This window comes from Convolutriloba macropyga, chromosome 8 (assembly GCF_964194025.1).
Source record: "Convolutriloba macropyga chromosome 8, txConMacr16.3, whole genome shotgun sequence".
Classification (NCBI taxonomy): domain Eukaryota; kingdom Metazoa; phylum Xenacoelomorpha; order Acoela; family Convolutidae; genus Convolutriloba; species Convolutriloba macropyga.
In genome coordinates, this window is record NC_134475.1 from 18,480,675 (window position 1) to 18,499,519 (window position 18,845).

An 18,845-nucleotide genomic window follows, 5' to 3' on the forward strand; every position below is an offset into this window, starting at 1 on the left:
ATGTTTTCGAATGATGACTTCAGTTCAGACTATATACGTTCTTTGGTCTTGTCTTGCTCGCTTTGATGACTAAAAAATGGCAATCCTATACAGTATTTGCTTCTGCCTGTTTTTTATTGAAATAAAATAAATGTAAGGAATTTAATGACTTTTAAATAACATTGGAATATCATTGTTACTTGTCTTCCTAAATAAAATGGGACAAAATTTTTCCCTGAAAATTGCCTGGTTAAATAAAGTGATCGAGGAAAAAAAACAATTTTAGGAGGATAATTTTAACTTATCAAACCAAGACCTCAAAAAGAATAAAATAACTCGGGACGGGCATCATTCTCAGATAATAGTGAGGCAATAACACAAAAAATCCAGAAGCCCCCGGTTGCAATGTCCGAATCATATGTCTCAATTTCTGCTACATTGCTAAGATTTTTCCTAACTTTTACATAATGGTATGACGACGAGGTTCTAGACGGCCTTTGAAGGTCTGATGACCAATCTCATATGTTTTTGCAGGGTGATCAGTGTATTCTGAAGATAAAAACACCCTAGATAGAAGCATCAAAAGATAAAAGACAATTTTGCGGTCTAAAACTATTTTAAGACAAAAAAAGTTTTCAGAATATTTGCCAATAGAAATCGAAGTTTTTGTATCAACAAAACTTTCAAACAGGCGAGTCGAGCCATCTTTATACCATTTTACTACCAGAAAGTACAGATCGTTTATACTACCAGAGGTTTCTTTAATATATTTTTGTACGTGCGGATACATCAGAATGTGGTGAGCATACCTTCAAATTACACCTTGAAAAAATCTCTGACGACACAAACCATAGAGTCCGTCAAGACCCTAGAGACCATGACACTGAAATGACTTCTGCCCAGAAGAAGTTTCAATGAAATCATTTGTATCATTTATAATAAACTCAGCGGTAATTTTTTTTGATATTCTTGCACCAAAATGCTATATCCGCCACAACTTTTACATGATTTTACAACTACTTTTAAACGGTGAGAATTCAAAATTGCGGCGAGTAAATTGAGTTTGTACAGAATTTGTTAATAATGCATAAAAATTGCAAAATTTTGAAGACTACTTACAAACGTTTGTTTTAAATTTACAAAAATTTGTAAACCTGAAAACTGATCTGCAAATAATTTTTAATGCAAAATTTTGTTTGCAAATTTTTCTAAGAACATTAATCGAATTTGCATATTTTTACAAACTTAAGTTTTTTTCTTTTTTTAGTCAATGTTCCTTATGCAGAAAATGGTTCGAAAATGTCAAAATGGTGTCAGAGGAATCTGGACGATGCTGAAATTGCAGTCAGAAGTAAACCGACAGGAGGCAGAGATTATGAGTCCTTGTGGTTCCAGTTACCGGGTCATGGGAAACCAATGTCGGAAAGGTGTCTCTATTATAGGTTGGATAACAATTTAAATTAAATTTATTATTTTTAACTATGTAAGAAACGTTAAAACCGTCCGGTGGAAAAAAAAACAAAAAATGGTGTATATAATACAGTTGTGTAGAAGAAAAAGATCTTCTGAGGCAATTTTTGCAATCTTTGTTGTAAAAATTTAATAAAAAGGAACATATTTGTGGATTTTCTGAACATTTGTTCCATTTCTTATGTTTCAAGGTCAATGATTAAACTTTGCTTGTCGTATCTAGAATTAGGCGTTCTCGAAGGTCAAGAGTTAACCACATGGTCAAGAGTGTGTCCCATTTTTAGCGTTTTGTTATGTTCTGTTTAAAAATTTTAAATGAAGTAAATGAAGGTAGGAAATTTTACACAAATTTGAAATAATAAAGTGTCATTAGAGATCTCATTTATTTCTTTGCTCGTTGTACGTCTTCAAATTCAAAACTGCAAATTTGTAATAGAAATTTCCAGACGGTTACCTTGCAAGATTTTTGCAAGATAAGCGTACACATCTTGCATTTTGTAAGATAAACGCTATTTGCAAGGGTCGTACAAGACCTTACAAGATAACAGTTGGAGTGTGTTTGGGTTTTACGTTATCTTGAGGTCCTCATTGAAAAATTTCCCGAAATTAAGACACCAACAAACTAAATATAGTTAGCGTGTAAATACTACTCGTATTCCTACAATCATAGGTTACTTTTATTAAAGGTTACTTTTAATACATAAAGTGAGAACATTTATTCTGTTTTTCGTAGTCAATCAACTTACGCAAAAACAAGCGAATTTACCGGCTACTGTTGGCCCGTTTGTTAATATCAGAATTATAAGAGAACGTGGAACACATTGACGGTAAGGAGAAATTAATTCAAATTTCAAAAAAAATTGAAACACCAGTCTCATTTGTATACAATTTGTGTTTTTGAGCTATCTTCGAACGAAGACTGCTATCAAAGAAAGCCAAATTGATATTTATTAGACAAATGTTCTTCATTTAACTAATTGTCAAGTACACAGGCAGACAACGGGTCCAAAACGTACTCAAAATTAAGCAAAAAACATAAATTATAAAACCTGAAAATGTTTGAGATTAATATTCATAAAACCAAGAACTGCCAGCTAACTGAATGCAAAGATTACCACGGAAAGTAATGGCCCAAATCTAGGACAAATGCGACGAGGTATTTGTTCTTGTTTTGGTCAAATTGGCCTATAAACCTCAAGTTAGAACAGAAGTAAAATGTGTGAAATTTTGTGAGTCAATATAGGAAAAAATCTTCACTTTTGATCATTTTAAAGAACATTTTTTAATCCCTTTAATCATCTGTCTCTTTTTACTAGCTCAATCAAGTGCAATTTTGGTTTTTGATGCTGTACGTACAGCTTTTTTAATGTAATCCCGGTCACATTTTTGATTTGGTTATAACTAAACTCATGTCGCGTTCGTTTTTCCCAATTTCTCATGTTTAATGACCTATTCTACCTGACATAGTTGCCCTCTTGGTTCCTTGTTGGCCCTCGCGAAATTTTTACGACTACTTCAGCAAAATTCTTGTTCCAAATTTCTTTATTATCGTAGACTACAAATTTAGATTACGGGTTCTCGATCCGTCGGCATGCAACTTACAATGCAAAACTTAAAAAGAAACAAGCAAATTTACTTGATTTTGTTGGCTCATTTGTTAATATCAAAGTTATTAGCGAGAGTGGAAAACATTGACGTTAAGAAGAATTTAACTCAAATTCGAAAGTAAATTGAAATCACATTTGTCTCTAATTTGAGTTTTTGAGCTATCATCGAACAAAAACTGCTATCAGTTTGCCAATAAGCAGAAATCAAAGTGAACCTAATTAATGTTTTTGAAGATAAGATCTCCGTTTAAATATTTGCCGAGTACACAGGCAGGGAGCGGTTCTAGAACGTAGTCATGATAAAGGAAAACACATTAATTTTAAATTCTGGAAATGTTTGAGTTTAACATTAACAAAACCCAGAACTCTAGCTGCAAGCTAAACGGAAGCAAAAATGACCGCAGAAAGTAATGGCCTAATTCGTGGACAAATGCGACAATGTATACGGCCAAGATTAAGTCAAATTGGCCAATAAATGCCAAATGAACGTCTTGCAGCACAATGAACGGACTTTCTCATTTTTCTGCTCTGGGTTTTCCATCATTATTGTTGAGGGAGAATTGTTGTTGTAGAGAAATGCCGCAGCTGATTTTGATGCTGGTTTTTGATTATGTAAGTGCAGCCTCTTTTAGTGTGCTCCCGTTCACATTCTTGATTTGATTATAACTGAACTGAACTCATGTCGCGTTTTTTTTTCGCCATTTCTCTAGTTTTTGCGCCCTATTTTACCTAACTTAGTTGCCCTCTTGGTTACTTGTTTGCCCTTGCGAACTTTTTATGACTATTTCAGCTCATGCTTGTTTTTCACATTTCATAAAAATTTTAGACTACAATTTAAAATCACGGGCTCTCGATCCGCTGTTATGCATCTTGCGCAACAGAGCTTATACAAAAACAAGCAAACTGACATGATTTTGTTGGCCCATTTGTTATTTTCAGAGTTATATGTGAGTGTGGAAAACATCGACGGTAAGGAGAATTTAATTCAAATTTGAAAAAAATTAAAATACCAGTCTTATTTGTGTACGATTTGAGATTTTGAGATAAGGGTTCTTCGTTTAAATAATTGACGAGTACACAGGCAGACAGAGGGTCTAGAATATACTCATGAAAAAGCAAACAACACTTATTTTAAATTCTGAAAACCTTTGAGATAAATATTATTAAAACTGAGATCTCTAGCTGCAAAATAACTGAAAGCAAAAACGACTGCGGAAAGTAATGGTCTAAATCGTGGACAAATGAGATAAGGTATTTGTACACGATTTGGTCAAATTGGCCAATAAAGGCAAAATGAACGTCTTACGGGCCTTATCAACGGACTTTCTCACTTTCTACTCTGGGTTTGCCATCATAATTGTTGATGCACAATTGTTGTTGTAGAGAAATTCCGCAGGTGACTTTCTTCTACGGCTCAAGTTGGCACAGAAGTAGAATGTGTGAATTTTGTTGAGTCAATAGGGAAAATAAGCTTCACTTTCGATCATTTTAAAGAATTTTTCTGAACCCCTTCAATCATCTGTATCTTTTAACCAGCTCAACCAAGTGCAACTTTGGTTTTTGATGCTGTAAGTACAGCTTTTTGGTGTGATCCCGTTCACATTTTCGATTTGATTATAGCTGAACTCATGTCGCGTTTGTTTTTTCCCATTTCTCAAGTTTTATGCCCTATTTTTCCTATCTTATTTGCCCTCTTGGTTCCCTGCTTGCCCTCGCTATTTTTTTATCTCAGCTAATGCCTTTTTTACATTTCATAAACATTTTAGGCTAGAATTTAAGATCACGGGTCTTCGACCCGCGGGCACGCAATTCCACGCAAGATCTTGGAGTGTCATCGTTTTTTGTCCAAGTCCACGCAAGATCATCAATTCAAACAATTTGTTTTGCTATTCCTGGATTTTCTAAGAATCATTCCACGACTTCCAAATTTTTGGCAAGATGTTGCGTGGTATTTCAATTCAAGAATATTGGGTCAAACAAATTATTATCTGAAGCAACATAGGAAAAAAGTCGATAATTTTCAAGATCACCAAAAATTAATCCCAGATCGTGACAATACTTGTCAACTTAGCTTTTGAAGAAATTCTGTTTTTGTCAAGTAAAAAATTCTCTTTCTCACGTTAAGTGTCCATTCAAGCTCTTCTGACGCGTTTTTATAAGTAAGAGTTCAGTTTGTCTTTTGATAGCCGCCACCTTTTGCTTTTAATTTGTAGAAAAGTCATGTGAGGGCTCAATAAATTTCCCTGTCAATGCTTGTAGAAACCATATCAACTCCTTGATTGCCCTTTAATTTTTATTCATTTTTTCTCATTTTGCTACAATTTGAGTGGTTTAGACATCACTTTTGAAAAAAAAAACTCTTGGGAATCAACTCAAGGTCTTCGATTTCCACGCAATTTTTTACAAGTACGTGCAAATTTCACGCAAGGGTATCCAACAAACATTTACAATATCTTGGAATCATTGCGTGGTCTGACTCAGTCGTGCACAGTCTCAGTTTTCAGAATTTTTGATATTCATGGGTCAGATTTCCATTGAATATATCAATGAGCGTCATTCCTGTAGAATATATACCAATTGTATGATTTAATGCACAAACAATTGTTTACAGTGAAACTTATTGTCTATTGTCGTGGCGCACTTTGAGGAAGGTTCGGAGACATCCAGATCCAATGGACAACCAACACTTCTACGACCTTGTGACCCCTGCATTCAGAAACATCAACTGGTTCTCACTCGTTGAAGACGAGGAAGGTTTGTCTGACATTACTTTTTCGAGATGTATAAATAATATAACGTAATAAATAAGATCACCTGCTGATTATCATTATATCGCCAAACATACACTTTTAGAAATTTTCGGTTTTTCTGGACATATATGACGTTCTTTTGTCACATTTATCTACATTTTGTCTAAAGTTTAAATTGTGAATAACGGTCGAACGAATACCGAGGGACGTTTATTCCAAGAAAATATACTATTATTATTATTGTATCAATTTGTCACTTGTATCAAAGTGTTGATCAATAATGTGAATAATTGAGACAATAATTTGTGGCCAATAGTGACAAAATTCCGTCACAATTATCCGCAATTGCCAAAATTTTGGCATTGTGCATAAATGTGACAGACATATCCACTTTTGAGTGAATTTGAACTGTCAGTGTTGTCCACACAAGCTTATAAATCTTTAAACATGGGTGCGGATAATACTTACAATTTTGCGTAAACTTACTCGACCAAATTGCACGTTTGGCTACTTAATACCGTGTAATCTAAATTTCTATGACATGTAATTAAACCAAATTTTTTTCCCAATTAATGGTATCACGTTGAGAACATACAAAAAAATAAGTGCCGTCTGTTCACTCTGAAATTTTCTCCCGTGAAGTCACACATTTTTTTTTCTCGTGTGATGAACAATCACACAGTCATTTTCTATTGAAAATGTCCCTCGTGCGATTTTACACGAGAAAATTTTCTAGTACAATGACTACTTACAGGATTTTTTGTGTGATGAAATGCAAGTTGAAAACGGCGAGTTTAATCGGATTATCTGTAAAAACTGATCTACCAACATTAGTATTTTGCCATTTTGGAAGATAGCCGTCTTTGCAAGATGTACCATCCTTAACAATGTCCCGTTTGAGCTGGTTTACTTTTTATATCTAGTGTTTGAAATTTATATGTTTTATGATTATGTTCTTTAGACACAAAACTGATTTGCCCTTTAGACCCAAAACATTTGAGTGGCAGTAGATAATTCGGCCCCATGGTTGTTACATGGTTTCACCTATTTTTCAATTTCTGACGAATTGATTTTTTTTCTCTGACGAATTGATTTTAATTTTTCACAATATTTGTATCTATTTCTATGGTGATCGAAAGAATAAAAATTTAGGTTACTTTGAGCAGCACCGTGTGTTTAATTGATTATCATGCGGTTCCTCCAGAGAACCATTTGAAATCATTTTATATATCTTTGCACAATATACATTTAAAATGTTTTGCAAAAAATTGCTCTTCTTGATTGATTGTTTACTAACTTTTATTTATGCTTAATTTTTAAAAATTTGTATTTTATTTCCTGAACAAAAGTGGATTTCAAAATTGCGAAGATACTGCATTAAAATGAATTAGTTTCGAAGAACATGATGTCCCTTTTATTGAAAAATAAACCGTCGAAAAAGAGAAAAATTTTGCCACCACTTTTGTGACCTGCATTTGTTTTCGAATATTCAAAACTGAAAAACTGTTGGTTTATGTAATTTTAAAAAGTATTTCAAACTATTTTTTAGTTAATAGGAACTTTAAGTTAACGTGTCTTTAAGCTTATCGAACTTAGGTGATTTTTAAAATGACAGGACTATTTTGGCGAATTATATTATTGTCTCATTTGAAAAATTCCTATTAAAAACTGATTTTAAAACAGATGAAAAGATTTTTCCAAAATTTTTGACTAAATATTCTTAAGATTTTTTAGCTGCCTAAATGGACAATAATTTTTTCCCTACTGTTTTATTACAACGATACAAAATTTTACAATGAAAAGAAAAAAGGAGCCAATCCTCAGAAAACGAGTCTAAGGTCGAGCATGTCGTTTCTAATTGCTGTTCTTGGCTACGATGGCATTAAATTTCATTAAACCTTGCGAAAATTTTACCTTTTTATCAGATGTTGTTAACTGGTCTAATTTCTTGAACCTCAAGTAAAGATATTACAGCTTCTGAGCAAGATGTCTTCCCGAGAATTGTATAAATGTTGTGTTAATTTTTTGATACGCTGGGAAGGCATAATTTCTAATATTGGTTTATTCGCTGGCTGGTTTTTTTTTACTCAAACATCAATCTATCAACAGCCTAGTTTTTCAATACCACATTTCGGATTTTCGAAAACAATATTGCAACAATAATTAATTGTCGAAAACTAAGTAGGAGCAAAATGTACGTTTTGCGGTGCAATAATTCATTCCTTCTGACCAAATAATCGATAATTGTTTTTTTTCTGATTTATGCATTTTGACCCCCTCTCTCAGTTACCTTATGCACACTTCAGTCACAGAGTTCGTGTTGTTACATGGTGTATCATTATGTTAAAATATGGCACACGTGCTCTTGGTGGTTGCATTATATCCGCACTAGCCCCAACCCCCCACCACCACCCCCTGAAGTTATAGTCTCCTATGGTATATGTAAGTTAGCTGGGGAACTATTCTTTATATGATAACTAAGCTGGGGGTACAATGGTTATAGTAGGTAATCAATAATAATTCGATAATAGTAAAGGATAAAACTATACATTCAATACTAAGCAAGCGAAACATGGGAAAAGCACAAACTGAAAATCCTCTTAACTAAATTGGGTTTATTCAGATCCATGCTGTCTGTTCCAAACATGGGTATACCAGGAGACAGGGAGGAGGAAAGGCTTCGATCCCCATGAATACTTTTCCAAACTCACCGATTTCTCCAGTGAAGGCAAACACCTCAACCACATTATGGTTAGCCAGTCAAGTTGGTGTTCCCACTTTAACCGTTTAACCCCAGTTAGTTCACACCCTGTGGGGGGATGTGGTAGAAGTCTGGTAGAAATCTGACAAAAAATAACTGAAATTCGAATTTGTACTGGTTGATGCGATCGATTTACGAAACAATTCAACAAAGATCGTTCATGCTTCGATTCGACAGGCGCGCCGATTAGAAACTGAACGACTATGATCAGACAAGACCAGGAGATGTGGTTCCAGGTCGAGGCTTTCGTTCGTCCTCGTTTATGACGGAGACCATTTTTGATCAGACACAGGAGGTATGGTGTGTTTAAAGATACGCAGGTGCGGTTTTTTAACGAGAAACATAAATGCACACTTACGTACGGTAAATACGGGTCATGCTCTGACTCACAGCCAAGCCAGAAATTTTGTCATCGGCAATCTAAAGTTTGCGCCATACACTTCAATTTTCGCACCATTAGCCTCCACCACAAAAACCCGAGGTGAAAAACAAATAAGAGAGTGATATATCAATCAATTCGAATATCTAAGCCATTTGTTCTGCCCCCACTAGTGGGGGAAGGAACTATATACTCAAATGGTTTGTTTTGTTCAGACAATTTTGGCCGATCGATATATACATCGGAGAGAAATGTGAGTGCTATCATTCAAAAGCTCGTCCAGCGTACAATTTAAAATTGAAAAGATTTTTTAATTTCTCTTTTTTCGAGGAGTTATCGGGGATCGGACTTTTGTGCGAACACGGGATATTTGGCATGCGTTTGTTCACTTTTAGTGTAATTTTTCTTCAAATAAAGATTTTTTCGATAAGAATAGTATTTCCGAATTACATTTCAGGCTACAAAACGAATCATTTTTGTGTTCTAAATAGATTAAAGACAATAAAAAAGGCTAGTTCTGGCCTCATAAAGACAACAAAGAGACTAGTTCTGGTTCACTATCAAAAAAATTTTGAATTCTATCTGAGAGCTCTTTTTTTTAGAAAACTTTTCAATTTTTTTTGTCTCTTTAAGTCACCCAGAGACTAATGACTTTTCAAATCATTGTCCTGTTAATGACAATCCATATTCACAGTCAAATGAAGCCCAATGAACAAAAAATTCATTTTCAAGGAATTGCTCATGTTTTTTTGGCTTTGACTCAAGTTTTCGTAAGTTTAAATGCAATTTTGGTTTTCTTTTTGAGGTTTTACTAAACTTTTGGGAGTCCTATGATAGAGACTCATTAGCTGAAAAATAAACTTTTTCGTCATGAGCATTAAGTGAACCTATCTAGTGCTTTGAGTGGACAGCTAATGGAATGAAGAGCTAATAAAGACTCTAAAAATAAATATTTGAAAAAATTTTCTGTTTTTAACCAATCATAAACTTATTTTCGTGAAATGTAAGTCAGTCTCCGTGATGAGAGGAGCCTACTCTTTTCTACTGCAATCAATTTTAATATGCTTAGCGTTTATGTCTTCTAGCTATTGGTTATATGGCTTCAACACCACAAGATTTCAAAACATTTTTTAAAGTTTTCGGATATTTTCTTATTGTTGGTTACTTTTGAAATCTTATCAGATTACCTTATATTGATAGCTCTCAGTGGGTTAGAGAAGAAATTCAATAAGTTAAAGATAAAGTTTTCAGAGAAAAGCTTTTGGTTTAAACGGCTTCGACACTTCTCGCTTTTTTCTACTGAAAGTTTGGTTTCTGCCTGTTTTTGTTTCCATAATTATAACTTATTTTGATGTCTTAATGATTACCTATGCATGAAAAACATCCCTGTACTCACATCGTGGCATCACTCAGCGTATTTATTGACTTCCGTTGAAAGCTTTTGAATTTAATGGCTGTTAAATCTTTTCTTTTTTAATTTCACGAAATTTTTTTTGATTATTGACAAATCTTAAATTTTTGTTCGTGAACTTCAGTCAGTCTCAGTAATGACAAAATCCCGCTTTTTTCTACTACAACCAAAATCAATCTGGCTAGTGGTTTTATCTTTTACCTATTTGCTTTAGGACTTCAATGCCACGAGTTTTCACAATTTTTCTCCTTAATTTTTGGAGACTTTCTCTTATTTTAGGTTTCCTTTGAAAGCCTATCAAATTATCCTAATAAAGATTGTTCCCATTTGTTTAACAAAAACATTCAACGGATCATAGAGAATTTTTTCAGAGAAGAGCTTATGATTTTTTTTGCTTCGACACTTTCTTCTCGCATTTTTCTATTGAGTTTTTGGTTTTTGCCTGTATTTCTCGTTGTTTTCATAGTCAATGACCTGCTGTAATGTCTTACTGATAACTTAAGAATAAAAAATCTTTGTTGTCCCATCGAGGCATAATTCAGCGTTTCACTGGCTTCCCTTGAGAGCTATTGAATTTATTAAGCACTGATACTACGAGTTTTCTAAAAAAAAATTCCGTGGTTCTAAGGTATTTGGTCATTTTTGTTGATCTTTTGAAGTCATATTGTTAAAAAACGAAATCCATTTTTGTAAAAAAACAATTTAAAATATTAAAGTTTTTACTGAAAAATTTAATTTTTATTGTCTTCGACAGTTTTCCGCTCAATTTTTTTCTTGAATTTGTTGTTTTTGCCCACTTTTTTTCGCATTTTTGGTAGCTGTAAATTGCTGAACGGTCTCATCAGACTTTAACTGAGAATTGAATCAATATTGTTATTCAGCACAGTCACTTTATAGCGAAGGGTCTTAGAGTTTATGATAAACATTTTCAAACATTTTTTGAATTTTTCTGTTTTTGTTGTTCTTTTGAACAACTTGCAACTTAATTTCATCATTGAGAGTTCCTATCAAATTTCATTTATTTCAAAAAAAATGTCTACTGATATCATGTTGTTACTGACGTTTTGGACAAAAGGCGTTTTCATAAACGTTTTTTGAGTGACAACTTTTGTAATTCTACTTCTCTTCTTTCAGCACAATCGCGTAACAACAGGACCCAAAGGTTTTCAAATGTGGCTCAAGTAAACTTGTTTAATCTCTCAGTATAAATCCTTTAGCTGAATTAGTAGCAATTGAAATGACAATTGAATTAAAACAACATAATATTCAAATAATAGCTAATGATTTGATTGGTATCATTAATTTGTATTTTTGCAAATCGTTTGCAATTTTTTGAATTTTTCTGCATCTTTAGTCCTTTTCTATGGCTCAGTCTAACCAAAAACAATATTTTTTTGGTTTTGTAATGACTTTTTACTAATTTATCAAGGATTACTTCGTTAAAAGCTTTTGGTTTTTGAAGTTTCTTGATTTAGAAGTGTTGAGTAAGTTTTGAATTTCGCCTTATTAATCGTTCTCCTTGTCCACTTGTTACCTAGTCTGCTTAGAACAAAATTTCCATCTGCCGTATAGTTAGAAAAAAAAGTTAAATTGTGTAGTTAAGGGTTTATCTGAGAAAATTTTAAAATTGTTACTAGGTGCTTTTAAGCCGTGAAATTTTTGTTTTTGCTTAATTTGTTGTTTTTTTCCCGTAATCTCATTAATGGCAGATCTTGTTGCCGCTGTAATGACGCTTTGCATCATTCAACTCAATTAACATTTATCTTTTGTAACGATTGCTTTAAACTCAATTATCTCTTTTTGTTATCTCTTCATTTGGTTGTCAATTACGTCAAAAATGTAGATCGGATCGGAACATCATGTGCACAATAACGAGCATCCTTGTTAATACTATATTAATAGCTTTCTTTACTTTCCAAGATCAGAATAATGTCTGATGACAAGCTTTCCGTACAAGAAAATTGAAAAAGAGGCTCTTTTTATACAATACTTTTTTAAAATTTAAAATGGACCCTAGTGATCGAAGAAATCAAAATCTTGCCAGAATCATGCAAGAAATTTTGCAAGATAATGCATAGTTCTTCCATTTATTCTGCAAGATTCTTGCGAGAGTTGAGTTCTTCTTGCAAGATTCTTGCAAGAATTGAATTATTCTCGCAAGAACCTTGCAAGATTTTGTTTTTTTTTTCCTTCAAGTATCTTGAAAGATTTTGAATTCTGAGCTGAAAATGTCAATGCTAAGCGTGAAGTTGGAAAGATTGTGTCAGAAAATTTGCTCAAGTCAAGTAAAGACTAACTTTTTTTGAGCTAGTTCCAGTATCATTTGGGTTTTTTCCCCTCGTTTTTAATTCCGGGCTTTGAACTGGCAATGCCGGAGTTACAAACAAAGTTATAGAATTGCTGATAGGGTACGGTGAAAACGAACCCACAAAGCTGTCCAAAAATCCAAATCCAACATAAAATAAAAGAAAAACTTCTGTCGGAAAAATAGCATTAGAAATTGATTTTTAGGCACTTCCAGTATGATTTGGGTTTTTTCTCTCCTCCTTTTGCATCACGGTTTGGTGACCGGCATTGGCGGAGTTAAAAACATTTCAAGGTAATAGACTGAATATAACAATTAAAATCGGAAAAGAGTAAAATCTTGCATAAAATCGAAACTTCGAAATATCCAAATTTTTTGGCTATTTAATTATTCCTAAAAAGCTGTTGCAACAAAACTGAGTGAACACCAAAAAACACTCCAAACGAGTGAACACCAAACACAATGAAAAAAAAAAGCAAAATAAACCTGAAATTGACAGATCTCGAAAAAACTTTGATTTTTGAAAAAAATTATGAAACACGGGTAGGCCAGTATGCAGAAAACATCATAAACGCAAAGAGACGATGCACAAAAAACATTTAACAGATATGAGAAAGTGCCTGTAGTAGCACAGTCGTCTTTTTTTCTCAAAATTTAACCGAAACAGCTAAATGAAAAAGTCTTAGTGATTTACAACTCTTTTAGATAGAAAATACTATGATAAAAGTCAGGACCACAATGAAAAACTCCTTAACCCAGATTGTCATAGTAGAATTATGAACCTTGTGAAAAATGCCCCTCGCAGACAATACTAGTAAAATTATATTTCGAAATTTCCAACCAACGTGTTTTGAAGAAAAACAGGTGAAAAACCTTACTCAGTTGAGAGTTATCCTTTGAGAGCTCCTATTCAATTTTGGTTCATTTCAAAAAAATAAAATATCTACTGATTTTATGTCGTCACTGACGTTTTGGACAATATGCGTTTTCATAAATGTTTTTTGAGTGGTCAACTTGTAAAATTCTTTTTCACTCCTTTCAGCACAATCGCGTAATAACAGGTCCCAACGGTTTGCAAATGTGGCTCAAGTAAACTTCTTTAATCTCTCAGTTTAAATCCTTTAGCTGAATTAGTAGAAGTAACAACTGAATTCAAAATACATAATGTTCAGAATATAGCTAATGATTTTATTGGTATCATTAATTTGTATTTTTGCAAATCGTTTGCAATTCTTTGAATTTTTCTGCATCTTTAGTCCTTTTCTATGGCTCAGTCTAACCAAAAACAATATTGTTTTGGTTTTGTAATGACTTTTTACTAATTTATCAAGGATTACTTCGTTAAAAGCTTTTGATTTTTGAAGTTTCTTGATTTAGAAGTGTTGAGTAAGTTTTGAATTTCGCCTTATTAATCGTTCTCGTTGTCGACTTGGTACCTACACTCATTAGAACAAAGTTTCCGTCTGCCGTATAGTTAGAAAAAAAGGAATTTTGTGTAGTTAAGGTTTTATCAGAAAGAATTTCGAAGTTGTTACTAGGTGCCTTTAAATTTAGATATTCAGTTTTTTGCCGTTAAATTTTTTTGGCTTACTTTTTGCTAACTTTGTTGTTTTTTTCTCGTATTCTCATTAATGGCAGAATTTGTTGCCGCTGTAATGACGCATTGTTTCATTCAATTCAATTAGCAGTTAGCTTTTGTAACGATTCTTTTAAACTCAAACATCTATTTTTGTTATCTCTTCATTTGGTTGACAATTAAGTCAAAAATTTAGATGAGCTCGGGTCGCAACATGATGTGCGGACGCACATTAACGAGCCTTCTTGTTAATGCTATATTAATAGCTTTCTTTACTTTCCAAGATCACAATAACGTCTGATGGCACGCTTTCCAAACAAGAAAAATGAAAACGAGGCTCTTTTTATACAATACTTTTTAAAAAAAATTAAAATGGACCCTAGTGATCGAAGAATTCAACATCTTGCAAGAATCTTGCAAGAAACTTAGCAAGATAATGCACAGTTCTTCCATTTATATTGCTAGATTCTTGCGAGAATTGAATTCTTCTTGCAAGATTCTTGCAAGAATTGAATTCTTCTTGCAAGAATCTTTCAAGATTTTGTGTTTTTCTTTCAAGTGTCTTGCAAGATTTTGATTTCTCAGCTAAAGATGTCAATGTTAAGCTTAAAATTGGAAATATTGTGTCAGAAAATTTGCTCGAGTCAAGTTAAGACTGACTTTTTTGACCTTTTTCCAGTATAAATTGGGTTTTTCCCTCCTTTTTAATTCCGGGCTTTTGACTTAGTAGAATTATTAACCTTGTGAAAAGTGCCCCTCCGCAGACAATACTATTCAAATCAGATTTCGAGCTTTCAAACCTGTTTCGAAAAAAACAGGTGAAAAAACCTTACTTAGTTGAGAGTTATCCAATGAGAGTTCCTATCCGTTTAACAGATATGAGACGATGCACAAAAAATGTTTATCAGATACGAGAAAGTGCCTGTAGTAGCACAGTCGTTTTTTCCTAAAAAATTAAGCGAAACAGGTAATTGAAAAAGTCTTGGTGATTTACAATTCTTTTAGATAGAAAACACTACGATAAAAGAAAGGACCACAATGAAGAACTCCTTAACCCAGATTGTCTTAGTAGAATTATGATCCATGTGAAAAGTGCCCCACCGCAGACATTATTAGTCAAAAAATATTTCGAAAATTCAAACCTGTTTTGAAAAAAAACAGGTGAAAAACCTTACTTAATTTTAGGTAGGCAGTATAAACCCCTACGGAAATAAAATAACACGGAAATAAACCCCCAATTGTGTACTAAATTGCTGCAAGTATAGTGGTTTAGGCCATGCTTCGCGGGCTCTGACTATGTCCTCGAGGCCCAATGGAATCGATATCAAGCTAGCACAACCGGAAAAAATCATCACGAGCTAAATTAAATTTCAAAATGGGGTTTTTATTCCGTGGATCTCTATTTCCGTGAATGTTTAATTTTGATTTAAATTTCTGTGGTTTTTTTCTGCGCGAAGGTGTATTTCCTAAACCCAATTCTACGGCCTCAATGTGGGCCCCTATTGCTTAAACTCTATTATCCATCCCTCTATCGCTTCATGCATTTTGCAATTATGTACAATCACCATTCAAGAATTTCGTGTTGAAGGGAAAAGATCTGGCGCCGATCAAGTTAAAAGCTGGAAACATTAAATAAGAGTGAGATCTGTTTTTTAAACTCCTTTTACGACATTGATCTGGTTTTCTATCTTTTCTACACTCGGTGGAAAAGTGCATTAAAACATGCAAGTGCAAACTTTATAAGGCCAGAAATATAGGGTACCATACGTCAAAATGCTAGGCGTTTTTGTGTTTGTGCAAGTTGACTTCCATAAAGTTTCGAGATATTGGACTTCCGGTCTGCGTGCCTTCAGCAAATTTAAATGAAACTTTAGAAGTCAACACAGAGTTTTGTCTTAACGGCTCGAATTACTACAAAACTCTGGATGAAAACCAGATTTTTCGGTAACTTATCAAAGTCGCAAAACCTATACGTAATGATTAACTAAAATATGCTCATAAAAATTGAGTTTTCTTCTTGTCAAGGTTAAAAGACACTCTTTAGAAAAAACCTTTTTTTACTAGGGATGCTCTGCTTGGGTATACTCTAACAACATACTGTGTTTAGGACCTCATTTTGATATGTTTGCCCAAAAAAGGCAATGTTTAATGTGTGATAACATGTGATTATTTGAACTCGACTTGAACACAATCTGATAACATTCCCCGAAAAGTTTTCTGATGTGCTCATTTTCAGGTGAACGTTTTTCAACGTACAGTTCTCCCCTACCCCCTCTTGGCTTTAGTTGGGTCTGGACCGATCGAGTTTGGTCGTGTGCCTAACCCTCAGACTTTTGTGTATTTTAAAAACCAAAATAGGGGTTTTTGTTTTAAACAAAACGGTGTGTCGTTGAGTACTGGTTTGAACAGTCGAGAAAAACATTCAAATGGTACCAGTCTTGTGATCTGGATCATAGAAATTTAAAATACACAAAAATGTTTTTGCCTTCAAATTATATCCTTCTACAATTTAAGGCCACAGATGGGGCATGTAAAACTATTTTGATCTTTTTAGACATCATCGAGAACCTGTAAATTCTGAAAATTCTGGGAACTGTGTTAAGTCGACCAATTATGGTTCCAAAAGGGAAATAAAAAACTTGTTAGTATGATCTTGAAACGTATATATGATCTTTGTATTTTTGCTAAGATTCTATTAAGTTACTATTATTCATCCGGAGTCACATACTCAATCCCGTACCATTGTTACCACTCTTGTTTACTTTGCTGAAGTAAGTTTCACTCACTTCAGCAAAGGTGTATTTCCTAAACCCAATTCTACGGCCTCAATGTGGGCCCCTATTGCTTAAACTCTATTATCCATCCCTCTATCGCTTCATGCATTTTGCAATTATGTACAATCACCATTCAAGAATTTCGTGTTGAAGGGAAAAGATCTGGCGCCGATCAAGTTAAAAACTGGAAACATTAAATAAGAGTGAGATCTGTTTTTTAAACTCCTTTTAGGACATTGATCTGGTTTTCTATTTTTTCTACACTCGGTGGAAACGTGCATTAAAACATGCAAGTGCAAACTTTATAAGGCCAAAAATATACCCTAGTCGAGACCTGGAATTATTAAAAGACCGTCTTCGACAGATATTGGGTATGAAAAGACTGTCCTCGACAGATATTGGGTATGAAAAGAATTTGTCTGGACCCAATGTGATGTTCTGGAATTTGGTTGGAACTAAAGCAACCGTCCTAGAGTTTGGCTGGAACTAAAACACACGTCCTGGAATTTGGCTGGAACTAAACATACGTCCTGGAATTTGGCTGGAACTAAACATACGTCCTGGAATTTGGCTGGATCTAAAAATACGTCCTGGAATTTGGCTGGATCAATATCAGTTGTTTTGGAATTTGCCAGCTCTTTTTTTTTGGGAAACATAGAGAAATTAAATTGTCGATGATAAACATAATTGTTGATGGAGTATTAAACTAAAAAAGCAAGGACATGCTACAACAAATGTCATTTGTTCAATCTAAAAAATTGGTCCACTCGGGTCAAGGTTTCAACGCTAAAAATCGCAAAAAGACGTGACATTAGCGGTGAATTTGAATAAAAAGTGTAAGATTCGAGGTATATGCGATGAATGAGGCGAGAAAAAATTTTTATGCGGTGAAATTATTTTCAACCCTTATACGGTAAAGAAGTTGTTTCAAGCGCTAAAAATTGCAGTTCTTACAAAAATTCACCGTTAAATTTACCGCTAATCTAAAAAAAATTAGAATTTACCAATTGTGCTCATTTTTGGTGGGTATGCTCCATTTTAGCCATAATTGGGGACGAAATAAAAAAAATGGACTGAGCAAACCATTTTGGACCATAATAATAGTAATAATAATAATAATAATAATAATAATAATAATAATAATAATAATAATAATAATAATAATAATAATAATAATAATAATAATAATAATAATGATAATAGTAATAACAATAATAATCATGATGCAAGATTTGATGTCAAAGCCAACAAACTTTGGGAATCGAGGTTCAACAAAACCTATTTCGATGTGAAAATTTTTAACCCGCTGGCAAAGTTGCCCTGAAAGCAGTAGCGAAGCCTACAAATACCATGAATCTATTAAGAAGAACAAAATATAACTGAGGTTGAGAAAGCAACATTTTGTCCGCTTGTCTTCTCATGCACTGGTGGAGCTGGCCCATCAGCTTCAAAAGCGCTGAAACAACAGGCATCAAAATCGTCAATTTTAGTCCAATTGTAATCGTTTTTGGTGTGCAGGCTCCATTTTAGCCATAATTGGGGATGAAATAAAAAAAATGGACTTAGCAAACCATTTTGGGCAAGTTTTCAATTACTTCTAAAAAAGTATCCGCGCTCGATGAGGCTTAACTTTTTCGATCACCGAACCTTGTTTTGGACACGAAATCGTCAATTTTGGTCCAATTGCTCTCATTTTTGGCGGATATGCTCCACTTTAGCCACAATTGGTGATAAAATTAAAAAATCGGACTGACCGAACTAATTTGGACAAATTTTTACCTAGTTCCAAAAAAGTATCTTAACTTTTTCTATCACCGAACATTGTTTTGGTGA

At 33.7% G+C, this 18,845-nt stretch overlaps 2 protein-coding genes across 3 annotated transcripts in view; both read left to right on the forward strand.

The window, feature by feature from the left end:
• LOC142344544 (uncharacterized) overlaps positions 1–18,845 on the forward strand; it is a 566,363-nt gene that overhangs the window by 494,626 nt on the left and 52,892 nt on the right. The gene's annotated exons all lie outside the window — the stretch shown is intronic.
• Positions 1,376–18,845, forward strand: part of LOC142343980 (uncharacterized) — a 43,807-nt gene continuing 26,337 nt past the window's right edge. Inside the window, exons 1-3 of one of the 2 annotated variants that reach the window (XM_075395400.1) lie at positions 1,376–1,421; positions 5,668–5,810; positions 8,430–8,557. In XM_075395400.1, coding sequence (XP_075251515.1) covers positions 1,396–1,421; positions 5,668–5,810; positions 8,430–8,557 — 297 coding nt within the window. In that variant the 5' untranslated portion in view covers positions 1,376–1,395. Of the gene's footprint in view, positions 1,422–3,914; positions 4,026–5,667; positions 5,811–8,429; positions 8,558–18,845 lie in introns of those variants that run through there. The other variant, XM_075395401.1, reaches the window with a different exon arrangement.